The 10385-nt window shown below is 43.6% G+C and overlaps 1 protein-coding gene and 1 long non-coding RNA gene across 2 annotated transcripts; one reads left to right on the forward strand and one right to left on the reverse strand.

The window, feature by feature from the left end:
- Positions 1-175: 175 nt before the first annotated feature.
- Positions 176-6670, forward strand: LOC113206223 (RNA exonuclease 1 homolog). Its single transcript, XM_026422205.2, has 14 exons — positions 176-527; positions 848-915; positions 1060-1214; positions 1289-2418; positions 2493-2800; positions 2886-3057; positions 3154-3332; positions 3414-3675; positions 3750-3872; positions 3963-4214; positions 4306-4597; positions 4686-4824; positions 4907-5027; positions 5110-6670. The coding sequence occupies exons 1-14, from the start codon at positions 422-424 to the stop codon at positions 5193-5195; spliced, it is 3393 nt and encodes a 1130-aa protein (XP_026277990.1). The 5' UTR covers positions 176-421; the 3' UTR covers positions 5196-6670.
- A 1039-nt stretch (positions 6671-7709) lies between these two features.
- On the reverse strand, positions 7710-9733 carry LOC127749705 (uncharacterized). The gene is made up of 3 exons (XR_008011305.1): positions 9014-9733; positions 8823-8921; positions 7710-8748 (listed from the first exon to the last, which is right to left on the reverse strand). It is a non-coding gene; the product is annotated as an uncharacterized LOC127749705 (long non-coding RNA).
- Between the last annotated feature and the right edge of the window lie 652 nt (positions 9734-10385).

Here is a 10385-nt window from a genome sequence, read left to right on the forward strand (position 1 = left end):
TTTTTTAACAGATGTTGAACACCCTGGTTCTGATTGGCGGCAAAATTGATTGAGTGAAACAGAAATTTGGAACGAGATTTAGTTTTACTCATTACCATTTATATTTTGCAGTTTCTGACACTGTGCATGGATGTCAATACACGCTTTTATACTGAAGTTGAACATTAAGCTTATATTCTAGTATCGCTCGAATTGCCTCAAATAATGAAACACTTTACCCCACCCCCCCTTTCCCCCTCCGCCGCATAGTGACTGACGGGCCGACCGTGTAAACATGGAACGCTGAAGTGTTTTGGGGTTAAATGTTGTCTCTTTTCGTCTTGTTTGTGTTTATGGTATTTCTTTCCCAATTGGAGGCTCTCTATGAATTCAGACAGCTGGAATAAGTACCGATAGCTGTCTATGGTGCCCTCAATTCAAAATGCTACCATCATTGGGTTTATTCTCATCACTGGAATGCCCTTTTTACAACGGAGGTGCAGGGCAGTGTTCTCGCCCCTATTGTCATTACAGACATGCCAAAAAAGGTAATGAAAACGACTCACTTTACTTATCGAAATTATTTTCAATAATGAGATGTTCTTTGAAGAGTACATTGTGACTTCTTCCGCACTGTCAATCATTTCCCCCACTTATATGTTATTTCATTGAAATTATTAGTTGCTGTCATTAGTACACCATTGGGAACTTCTTTCTCTATTCTGAACCTGGTCTTCCCTTGGATTATTTGTCTTTGAGAGTTGACAGTTAAACTTCACCTCAGTGTCACTTTTCCTAACCTTAAACATTTTTCAAAGTTTATTACTGTTATTTGTTTGAGTGTTATGACGTGTTTTGTTTGTTGCAGATCCCAATGCTGCTGCTGAGCCAAGCGATGAGATTGTGGGTCAAATACCCACCAATGAAGTACTGCAGGTGACGAACAGAACTAAATACCTAATACGTCTATTGCTACTCATATTTCTCTTGTCAATTTCTGAAATATTGTATTTTTCCCATACCTCTGTACTGCTCTAAATGTAAATCACTGCTTAACGAAACCTTTTTATTTCCTTGCAGGCGGAAGATGATGTCAAGGCTGGTACAAGCAGCGAACCTGTCCACAAGAGCAGATCCTCTTTGTACAAGGCTATTGTTGATGCAGCACCAGCATACAGCCCAACTCCAATTGCTCAGTTGAAATCTTCCCATATACCAATACCTTATACTCCAACGTAAGTTCTGTGACCTTCATTTCTCTACATTCTGCTATTTTAGAAGTCACTTATTCTGCTTTTTTCTCCCTTAGCATTCCTACAAGAAGTTCCGCGGTAAAGAAAAGCAAACCTAGTTCAGAATATGTACCACATTACATAGGTACAAGTCGTCCAACCTATCCTCCGTACTGCCCATCATCCATTAGCAGCCTAAATTCTCAAAGTAATACTCCTGGTGATCCTCTCAAAAACCCACTCTATGAATTATATGGACCTGAAGGTGCACAATACAGTCCTAATGATGTTGATCCTGTTGGAACTGGCTACTCGTATTCCCCTGGAAGTACCTCTTATACTCCATATTCACCAGAATATGTACCTTCTAAAGTAAACTACAACCCCCAGTTTAGTCCCCCAGATTCTCAATTATCAGATGATGATGACAATGTAGACTTAGCTGCAGAGACTGCTGCTCAAACAAATGGAGACCCAGGGGGTGGAGAGAACCTCATAGACCTCTCTGAACTTGACAACCTCGAGTTGGAGTTCGAAGATGATTTAGATAATGGAAATGATACAATTATGAGTGAAATTGATGTGAAATCTGGTGGTGACAAAGAACTATCACTTGAATCAAATGTTATGGACACTGATAGTCCAGTGGAAGGTGCACAGAATCAAAGAAAAAGTAGTTCCTCTCAGAAAGCAGAAAAGCGCAGGAGTAGTACCACCAGTTCTGCCAGTGATTCAAAGAAACATAAGTCTTCTCATGAAAGTACAGATAAAATCAAAAGTGAAACAAGTAAGGATAAAGCTCATCAAAGCAGTAGTGATAAAAATGGACACAAGGATAAGAAAACATCCTCATCGTCAAAGAAAAGTTTGAGCTCCAGCAGCAGCAGTAACAGTAAAAAGAATAGCAGTCACAGCAGTAGTAGTAAAAGTTCATCATCATCATTATCAAAGTCATCAAAAACCTCTTCAAGCACTGATGTGAAAAAAGGTCATTCATCATCAGATTCAAAAAGCAAAACTGGATCCTCAACTTCAAGCAGTTCCAGTTCTAAGCATAAGGAGAAACATCGTGACAAAGAAAGATCCAAAGAAAAGGAAAAAGATAGGACCCATGGAAAAACTAAGGATAAAGAGAAGGATAAAGATAGAGAAAGAATCAAGGACAAAAACAGTAAGAAATCTTCACGTCGAGCATCTGATGATAAAGGTTAGTAATGCAAGCCAATGGAACTATTTGAATGCTGGCAATAACATTAGTAAATATAAATTTATTATTTTTAGACAAGGGAGACATTCAGCGAGAAAAAATTGAGGAAGAGATCAGAAAGCTTGAAGTTGAATTAGATGCTTCACTTGAAGATGAGGACACAATAGAACAACAATGTTATGAGATGTTCAATGAATATTCAGAGTCATTGCAAAATCAGCCGCTCCCTGAGAAAACAGAGGATCAAAGAGTAACTGTTAATGAAGAACCGGTTGCTTCTGCCTCAAGTAAAAAGAGAATAGCGCACCAAGCATCTCAATCTTATTTACAACCAAATCCTCAACCTGTTCCTACCCTGGCTAAAAAGTGTTCTCCATATCAGGTTATTAAATTTGTAAATTAATTTAATCTTTTACTCTTCTACTTTTGTAACTATAGCAATGTTACATTTGTATTTCGTTGTATAGGTCATGAGAGATAGATGGGAATTACTGAAAAAGGAAAAATTGCAGACTCTTGAAGCTAAAAGAGCCTCTTTAGCAGTTGCTCCTCCATTAGTTCCAAAAGCTGTTGCACCTACGCCATATTCCTTAACTAATGCTCCACAAGCATCCTTGCCTGGTTCAGGCTCAGTGTCAGGTATCCACCCTCTGAAAATTATTTGATAAAGGTTGGATGAGTATCAAACATTTGAGGATGTATGGAACTTTTGCTAACCATTTTTTTTTCCCCCAGGTAAAAAGAGAATTGCTGGTGTACCAAATGTTGCCATGCTTCTTAAACCACCAGCCACATCCACAAGTTCATCTTCTACTTCAGGAACTTCTCCAAATCGATTTTATAACAAGACAGCTCAGCGTGTCGATGAATTTGGACGCCTCGTTAAAGTTCGGGTGGCTCATGCACCAAACATGGTGATAAGTACAAGAGGCACTAATTAATGTTAAATTTCACATACCCATCACAACCCTTGTAACAGTTGATTCTAAATTTAGGACACACCGGCCATGAGAAAACCAGTTGTCAATCCCAGTGACTGCCGTAAATTCAAAGTGGCAACAAGACAGGCTAATGTGAACAAACTTTTCCAAGCATATATTGATGCTAGATTTGGTGATGCATCGCATGATATGGCTTTAGAGTCAGAAAGAAATAGCACTCAAGGAACTGAAAGCCTGGGGGTGTACAGCCACCGGATCATTCAGATACTGAAAGATCTCAGAGCATGTGCTGAAACATCTCAAAATGGGCCAAAAAGTAAGGATATTTTTTATTTTAAGAATTGTTTTTAATCTGAAATTGGTTTGTATTATTTTGATTAATAATTTCAGTGGACGGTATGTCTGGAATACCCAATCGAGTTGTTTCTCACAATGCCATGCTCGCTGGAAAGCTGGGAGCTAAAGTGTCATGGAGTATTCAAACTGGAAAGAAAGAAGATCAACCCAAACCAAGTACAGAATCTAAAAAAAAACTAGTCCTTTTTGGTTTGTAGTTTTTACCCATTTTGTTTTCTAATGAATTGTTAACATTTGTGTCTGTAGATTTAAGTTTATATGAACAACTTCAAAGTTATGTCTTAACTAAAGAGAAATTACAAGAAAATGGCTTCCCCATGCCTTGTGGAGAGAAAGGATGTGCCTCCATTAAGCCAAGTTCATACCGAACTGTTACTCAGCCATCTGATCCTAGACAGAAAATTTGTGTGCGTTGTCTTAAGCCTTATGCAGTAAATAAACGAGGGGAGCAAGTTAAAGACGAGGAGTGCTTTTTCCACTGGGGTAGAAAATATAAACGTAAGTACTGGTTATTCTGTCTGTTATATTTTGATGTTATAAATCTATTGAAGTCTTATTGTGCATACCTTCTCTCCATGGTCAATAAAAGGTTATCGTGAAGTGGAAACAAAATACTCCTGCTGTGATAGTGCTGGGAGTGGATGCTCAGTGTCACCCTACCATGTATTTGAACAAGATTGGGAGAAGTCCACCGGATACATGTCCACTATATCGAAACCTTGGATGGAGTCTGATCCAGGAGTGTATGCCCTTGATTGTGAAATGTGTTATACCACTGGAGGGTTGGAACTCACTAGAGTTACAGTCATCAGAGATGACTTGACTGTTGCTTATGAAACTCTTGTTAAACCAGGTCATAAGATCCTTGATTACAATACAAGGTATGTTTTTTTCCCTTCAGCATATTTTTGTTTGTAAATTTCATTTATTGGTGGATATTATTTTAAACATACATTTATGGACTCACAGGTACAGTGGTATTACTGAAGAAGATCTAAAAGACGTAACAACAAATATATTACAGGTACAAGCAACACTCCTAGGAATGTTCTGTGATAAAACAATTCTTATTGGTCATAGTTTAGAATCCGACATGAAAGCATTAAAGGTAATTTTTGATTGACCCGTGCTTTTGCAATTTCATTTATCTTTTAAAGAATTTGTTGAACATTATTTATTGTTTTTTTAAGTTAATACACCCAACTGTAGTGGATACAAGTGTGGTTTTTCCACACAAAATGGGACCCCCTCAAAAAAGAGCTCTTCGAAATCTTGCTGCAGATTACTTAAAAAAAATTATTCAAAACGATGGTATGTTTTTGTGTTTGATATGGAGTCTTGTAGAATTAAGTAACTTTGCTTTTTGTAACCAATAATTCATTCTCTTTTGCAGTGGGTGGTCATGACAGTAAGGAAGATGCTGTGGCTGCACTTGAGCTCATGCTGTGGAAGCTGAAAGAGGATGAGAAGACAAGATAGTGTAAGACTTGATTTTTATTTGTTGTCCTTTCTCAGCTTTATTTTTCTGCCAAGAATGTAGGTACATGGAGAGCTCATAACCTCCGTCAGACGAAGATCTCTTCTATATTCTTGTCAGTATTAGGTTTCTTTTGTTTATTTTTAAAATCTTTGGCTGTGTTGCTGAGAAACATATAGATTCCCCCGGGAATTGTTTTTAAAGAAAATGTTTGTCTGTTTGAGTTTCTTCTAGAGTTGAAGTATTTGGTCGTCAGATCATGGCAGGGGATGCCTCATACTACTCTGTGAGTAATGGTATGATTTGAACTTCTGGTGTTCGTGCCGAAAAGTTTTGTTTTGCCTTCTTTTGTTGGAATGGCTGTTGACATTCATCACCATGTTGCCCAACTTTGCTTAATGTGGCGACATTAGGATATTTGAGTGTAAGCACTTCATATTTTACTGAGTTGTTGCATTGTTTCAATTTTTGTCACCACATGCTTGTAGAAAGTCAAAAATTCCTATCTTTTTTTTCTGCTTTAACCGGAAGAGACTCTTTACACTAAGCAATATGTACTTTCAATGAAGACTGAGTAACTGTATTTTCCAGTTAAAATTAAGTTGTTAGCCAAATTAATTTATGAATATTTTTTCATGCTAGTTTCTAATTTTAAGAATATTTCAAATTTTCTATGTACCTCTCTGGGGTAAAGTTCACTAATTTTTGTTTCTGTCGAAATCAATTCCCAGAAATTGTTCAATTAGTGTAGTTTTCTATACTGGAAAGAAACTCTGTAAATAATTCATATACTTGCATACAGAATATACCAATCTATAGTATTCACTTTTGTATATTTTTGATGCAAGTTGTGTTTTTTACTGTTCTTGTTGATGCATCTGACAACCAATTTAATATCTTGTCCGGAGGTGCATGATATGATTTAATTGTGATATTAAGTTTATGATGATGTATGCAGGCTTTTCTCTTGCACTACTTCAAAAGTTTGGTGCAAGAGTTAAAGTCACCACTATACAATTTTCTATACTAGATTTATAATACAATCAACCTACCTCATAATTTATGTTTCGGTTCAAGGGGTCCAAAGCTGGAAACTTTCTCTTGTTCTAATAGATTTTCTTCAGACCTAACTAATGTTCTGTTTAGAAAGTGTGAAAAGAAATTCAGATGTGTTCATCTCATTCTAAAATTAACATTAACATCCACATTGTGTTCATTTTTGTTTGTTAATAGTTCAGATCCACTGGCTTCTCTGTGGTAGCCTACCTGTATTACAAATCAACCATCAATTTTCTAATCCTTTCTGAAGGATTTGTACTATATTTGTGTACAACCTACTTGTGTATTCCCAGTGGGGTAGTTACCCAAGTGCTCATTTTGAGTCCGCTGTGCTTTTCCTGGGTATAACCGTTTTCTTAACGATTTTAAGTAATTGGAAACAGGGGTGTGTATTTTACAATAAAATACCAAAAACAGATGCATTGTTTTGCCTCCTTTCCGCCCAGTTCCGTCTCAACGCCCGATTTGAAAGGCACACAATGCTGCCAAGTTTGGCAATCGAGTTCGTCGTCTCCCACCTCAACCGATACCGGGATTTGCGACGCCGCGATTTCCGATTTAGAGTGTGGCCGATAACGACTTCGCTCGCGCTGCTCGAAGAGGAAAAAAGCTGGTCCTTAGCGACGCTTTTTCTGTCCCAAACTCGTGATCATGTTGCTCCCCCAGAATAGTGAAAGTGAAGTAATTTGATGTTAAGGGGAGTCGTTTTGACTCTCTGATCTTTCTTCCTTTCATTCTTTGGATCATACGGGATGGCCACTGGTCATTATTCCCCGTTGGGGGAATATGCACGGATGCCGACGGATGCGGATGGGGTTTGCGCGTCGTGTGCAGCCATGGCGCGAATAGGCAACCCGCCCGCACTTCAGCATGCGGGCTGGTATACATTTGCTCCAACCCAACGGGACAGTATCAAACCGCATCCTCGCGAGAGTAACCGCACCAGTTGCCTTCTTTGGACTTCCCTCGTTGTTTGAAGGTTGGGAGGCTAGCTTTAAGAAGCAGCCTGAGAGATAGGCAATGGGCCATAGAAAGCCCGCGTCCTGCTCGGGCGATGCAGCAGGCGCTGCCTGTAGCAGCTCGGCGGCACCGCAAGCGCGACTCGATGCGTTTGCTCCACTTTCCATACCAAGTAGTGGAGTGCGCGCCGACCAAAAAAAATGAGGAGGCGTGACTTTGACACGATTCAATTAATAGAAGCCTCTCTTATCGCGACTCGCCAAATCAGAGCTTGTCAAATCGAATCAGAACCAGCGCGGCTTGCCTGACAGGCGTTGTGTGCCACTGTAATCAAATGATTCACATGTGGTGGGAGGGGAGTTGAGGAGGGGTGAAAGGAAGGGCTACATAAATGTACGAAGAATGACGGAGAGAGAGAGAGCAGGAATTAGAATCGGTGGAGAGGGGAGGAGAGGAAAAAAAAACGCTACCCATCGAGTTTGTTGCCACAAGTCTCAGTTAATTTTATTTTAGACGGTGAAATGTGTCACATTTTGAAGAGTGTAAAAACCGTTTACGGCTGTATTAAGGGGCTCATACTGGTGTCGGCACTTCATCGCTGGTCATTCGGCGAGCAGAAGAGGCATTGTTCTTCTGCTCGAGTGACAAGAGAGGGTTACTCGTCAACGCCAACGAAGTGCCTAACGAGAACTGGCACCTACTATCGTTACAAAAAATGTAGTGAGAAAATAATAGAAAACCGGAATGCTTCTGTTCTGCTTATAGACAGTCTTCAAGATTGTCCCTACCAGAAGGAAAACTGCCGTCTCTCCTCGCGCCTTTTCCTTTCATGTTTTGGGTGTAAAGGAGCCAGAGAGGAAGCTGTTTGTGGATTGGTTTGTATTTGTTGCCCTTTGCTTCGGCCATCACCAGGCCATCACCAACTAGGGATAAACCAGGTGGCTGATTCACGCCGCGCACTTCTGTAGTTATGCTGTACCGCATGCACGAGTGCGCGGGCGGGTCGCCTTCTTGCTCGGCTCCTAACGCGCCGTGGACAGAGGCGATAGGCAAGCCCGTCCGCACTTGTGCGTGCGGTACAGTATACCCACAGAAGTGCGCGGCGTGAGTCAGCCACCTGGTATAGACTACACCAGGTGGCTGACTCACGCCGCATGCACGTGTGGTGGGCGGGTCGCCTACTCGCACGGGGCCGCCAGCCGTAAGGCGCCGTGGGCAGCGAGGATAGGCAAACCCGCCAGCACCCGTGCATACAATACAGAATAACTACGAAAGTGCGCGGCGTTGGCGGCGTGAGTCAGTCACCTGGCACAGCATCTCTGACAACCGACTGTAGACAAATACTGTAAATTCTCCACGGGGGCGACTTGCTCCTGCGGGTCAACTGCCGCTGCCGCCTTTGTTGGTCGTGTTACTGTGCTGCCCATAGCCCACAGTGGCTGTTTTCGAGCCGTTTGCACCGAGTCAACACGGGGCAGCAGGGGCAGCAGGCAGGCGGCGCTGGATGTCACGCCATGGTCTTCTAGAACTCACTCGCTGCAAACAGAGATAGATATGGGTTTGATAGAAAGTAGACACGCCGGCAGCGCCGTAAGAAAGTGTGAATGTACGTTAAGCTGAAAAGTGCGCCCAGCCGAAGTGCAGGAGTGTGCGCATCTGGGCTCCTCTCCCACACGGACACACACTTTTCCCCATACTGCTTCCGGGACCTGCAAGTGCGGCAGATTGGCCCAAAGTAGTTGCGCTGTTCATTCACCCGAAATAGACGGCCGCGACGGGGGGCGCCCAAAGTGGAACATACCTGATAGCGAGGGACGACAGAGATGACACGCCGAGAGTTTGCCCAGCAGCAGGCAGGTCGGCGCGAAGCTTCTCGCGCACGTCTAGAGAGACGCCCCCGTCTCCCGCTCTCTGCTGTTGACCGAAGGGGAAGTTTGCCTCAAAGTTGCAAATCAGGATACATACCGCGCGTTATCTATTTCTTCAGAATGGCGGGCGCGGCTCTGAAGGGTCGCGCCAGGCCAGCCTTCTCAGGTGGTGGAAGTTGGAACCTCACCGGCTGTTGTTCTATGTAAACAGGCTGTGTACAGCAACAGCGCGGCGGGGAAACTTTACAATCGACAGTCGGGAGGCGTGGGAACAAAAGTCTCGCCAATTTGGATACACCTGGGCCGGAAAACAAGTTCTGGTAATAAGCTCATTTTTTTCCCCCACGTTTCTCATTAAGAAACGTGTATTTTTTAAAAATTGTATTTTACGTTAAAGCGATTTGACCTTTTTGACCCAGCTGCGGAGGGCAGGACGCGAAGCCAACGAGAGGATAAAGGCCCGGCCGCGCTGAAACAAGGGCCTAAGTCGGAAAGGCCGCGCGCGCCGGAAGTGCAGAGAAAGGACCGCGCGGGGACAAAGGGGAGAGAGGGCGCCTCGATAGGATAATCACTGCCATCTGGCGGGGCATTCAAAACGCGCGCTTTCACATATTTGGGTAAGGGGTTCCAGCGCGGTGGACGGCGGGGGGTGCAATGTGAGCGGGAGAGTGGGAGAGTGGGCGAGCTGTCCCGAGCTGTCCGTGTTGTGTCGAGGGAGGGGACGGGGAGGAGAGACGGGGGAGAGGGGACGGGGCGCTCGCCGCTGTTTAGCGACCTCGGCCCGGGGCCGCTAGTGAGAAGCGTGCGGGATTTTCCGAGAAACCCGAGTGAGCGTTCTCTCCCCATCCGGCCCAATACCATATACCCAATATACTAGTGGCGGCGCCGGGCGGCGCGTGCGTGGGCGGACGGGTCGGAGTTCGCGTGAGTGCGAGAGAGAGGGAGAGAGAGACAGAGACGAATGACTGCGGTTTCCAGATCTCCCGCAGTTGGAGCTTTGTTTCTGAGACTCTCTTTTCCCGCAGTTGTGGTGAAACCGTTTCACCTATTGCAGAGCGGCACTGGTGTAAGCACCGCTTCTCGCCCACCCCCACCCTCGCGCCTTGACGCACCTGTCAGGCTCACCCGACACAGCAATGACGTCAAACAATCAACCCCATGCATGGTTCATGGGTTATGATGAGTCGTTCCCGTGCATTCAACTCCTCCCTCCCTCTCCCTTCTCCTGCCCCTCTCCTCCGCTGTTTCGCCCCCTGTTATCTTGCGGGATGCCCCGCGACCCCCTTTCCCTCCCTCCCGCTCCCT

Source organism: Frankliniella occidentalis, unplaced genomic scaffold (assembly GCF_000697945.3).
Source record: "Frankliniella occidentalis isolate FOCC.00 unplaced genomic scaffold, Focc_3.1 Scaffold80, whole genome shotgun sequence".
NCBI classification, from domain to species: domain Eukaryota; kingdom Metazoa; phylum Arthropoda; class Insecta; order Thysanoptera; family Thripidae; genus Frankliniella; species Frankliniella occidentalis.

What these genes read in the sequence shown, in the direction of transcription:
- LOC113206223 (XM_026422205.2), top strand. Translation starts at nt 422, where the DNA reads ATGCTACCATCATTGGGTTTATTCTCATCACTGGAATGCCCTTTTTAC. An exon ending in AAAAGTGTTCTCCATATCAG is followed by an intron (nt 2,801 to 2,885) that starts GTTATTAAATTT and finishes TTCGTTGTATAG; the next exon opens with GTCATGAGAGATAGATGGGA. An exon ending in ATCCTTGATTACAATACAAG is followed by an intron (nt 4,598 to 4,685) that starts GTATGTTTTTTT and finishes ATGGACTCACAG; the next exon opens with GTACAGTGGTATTACTGAAG.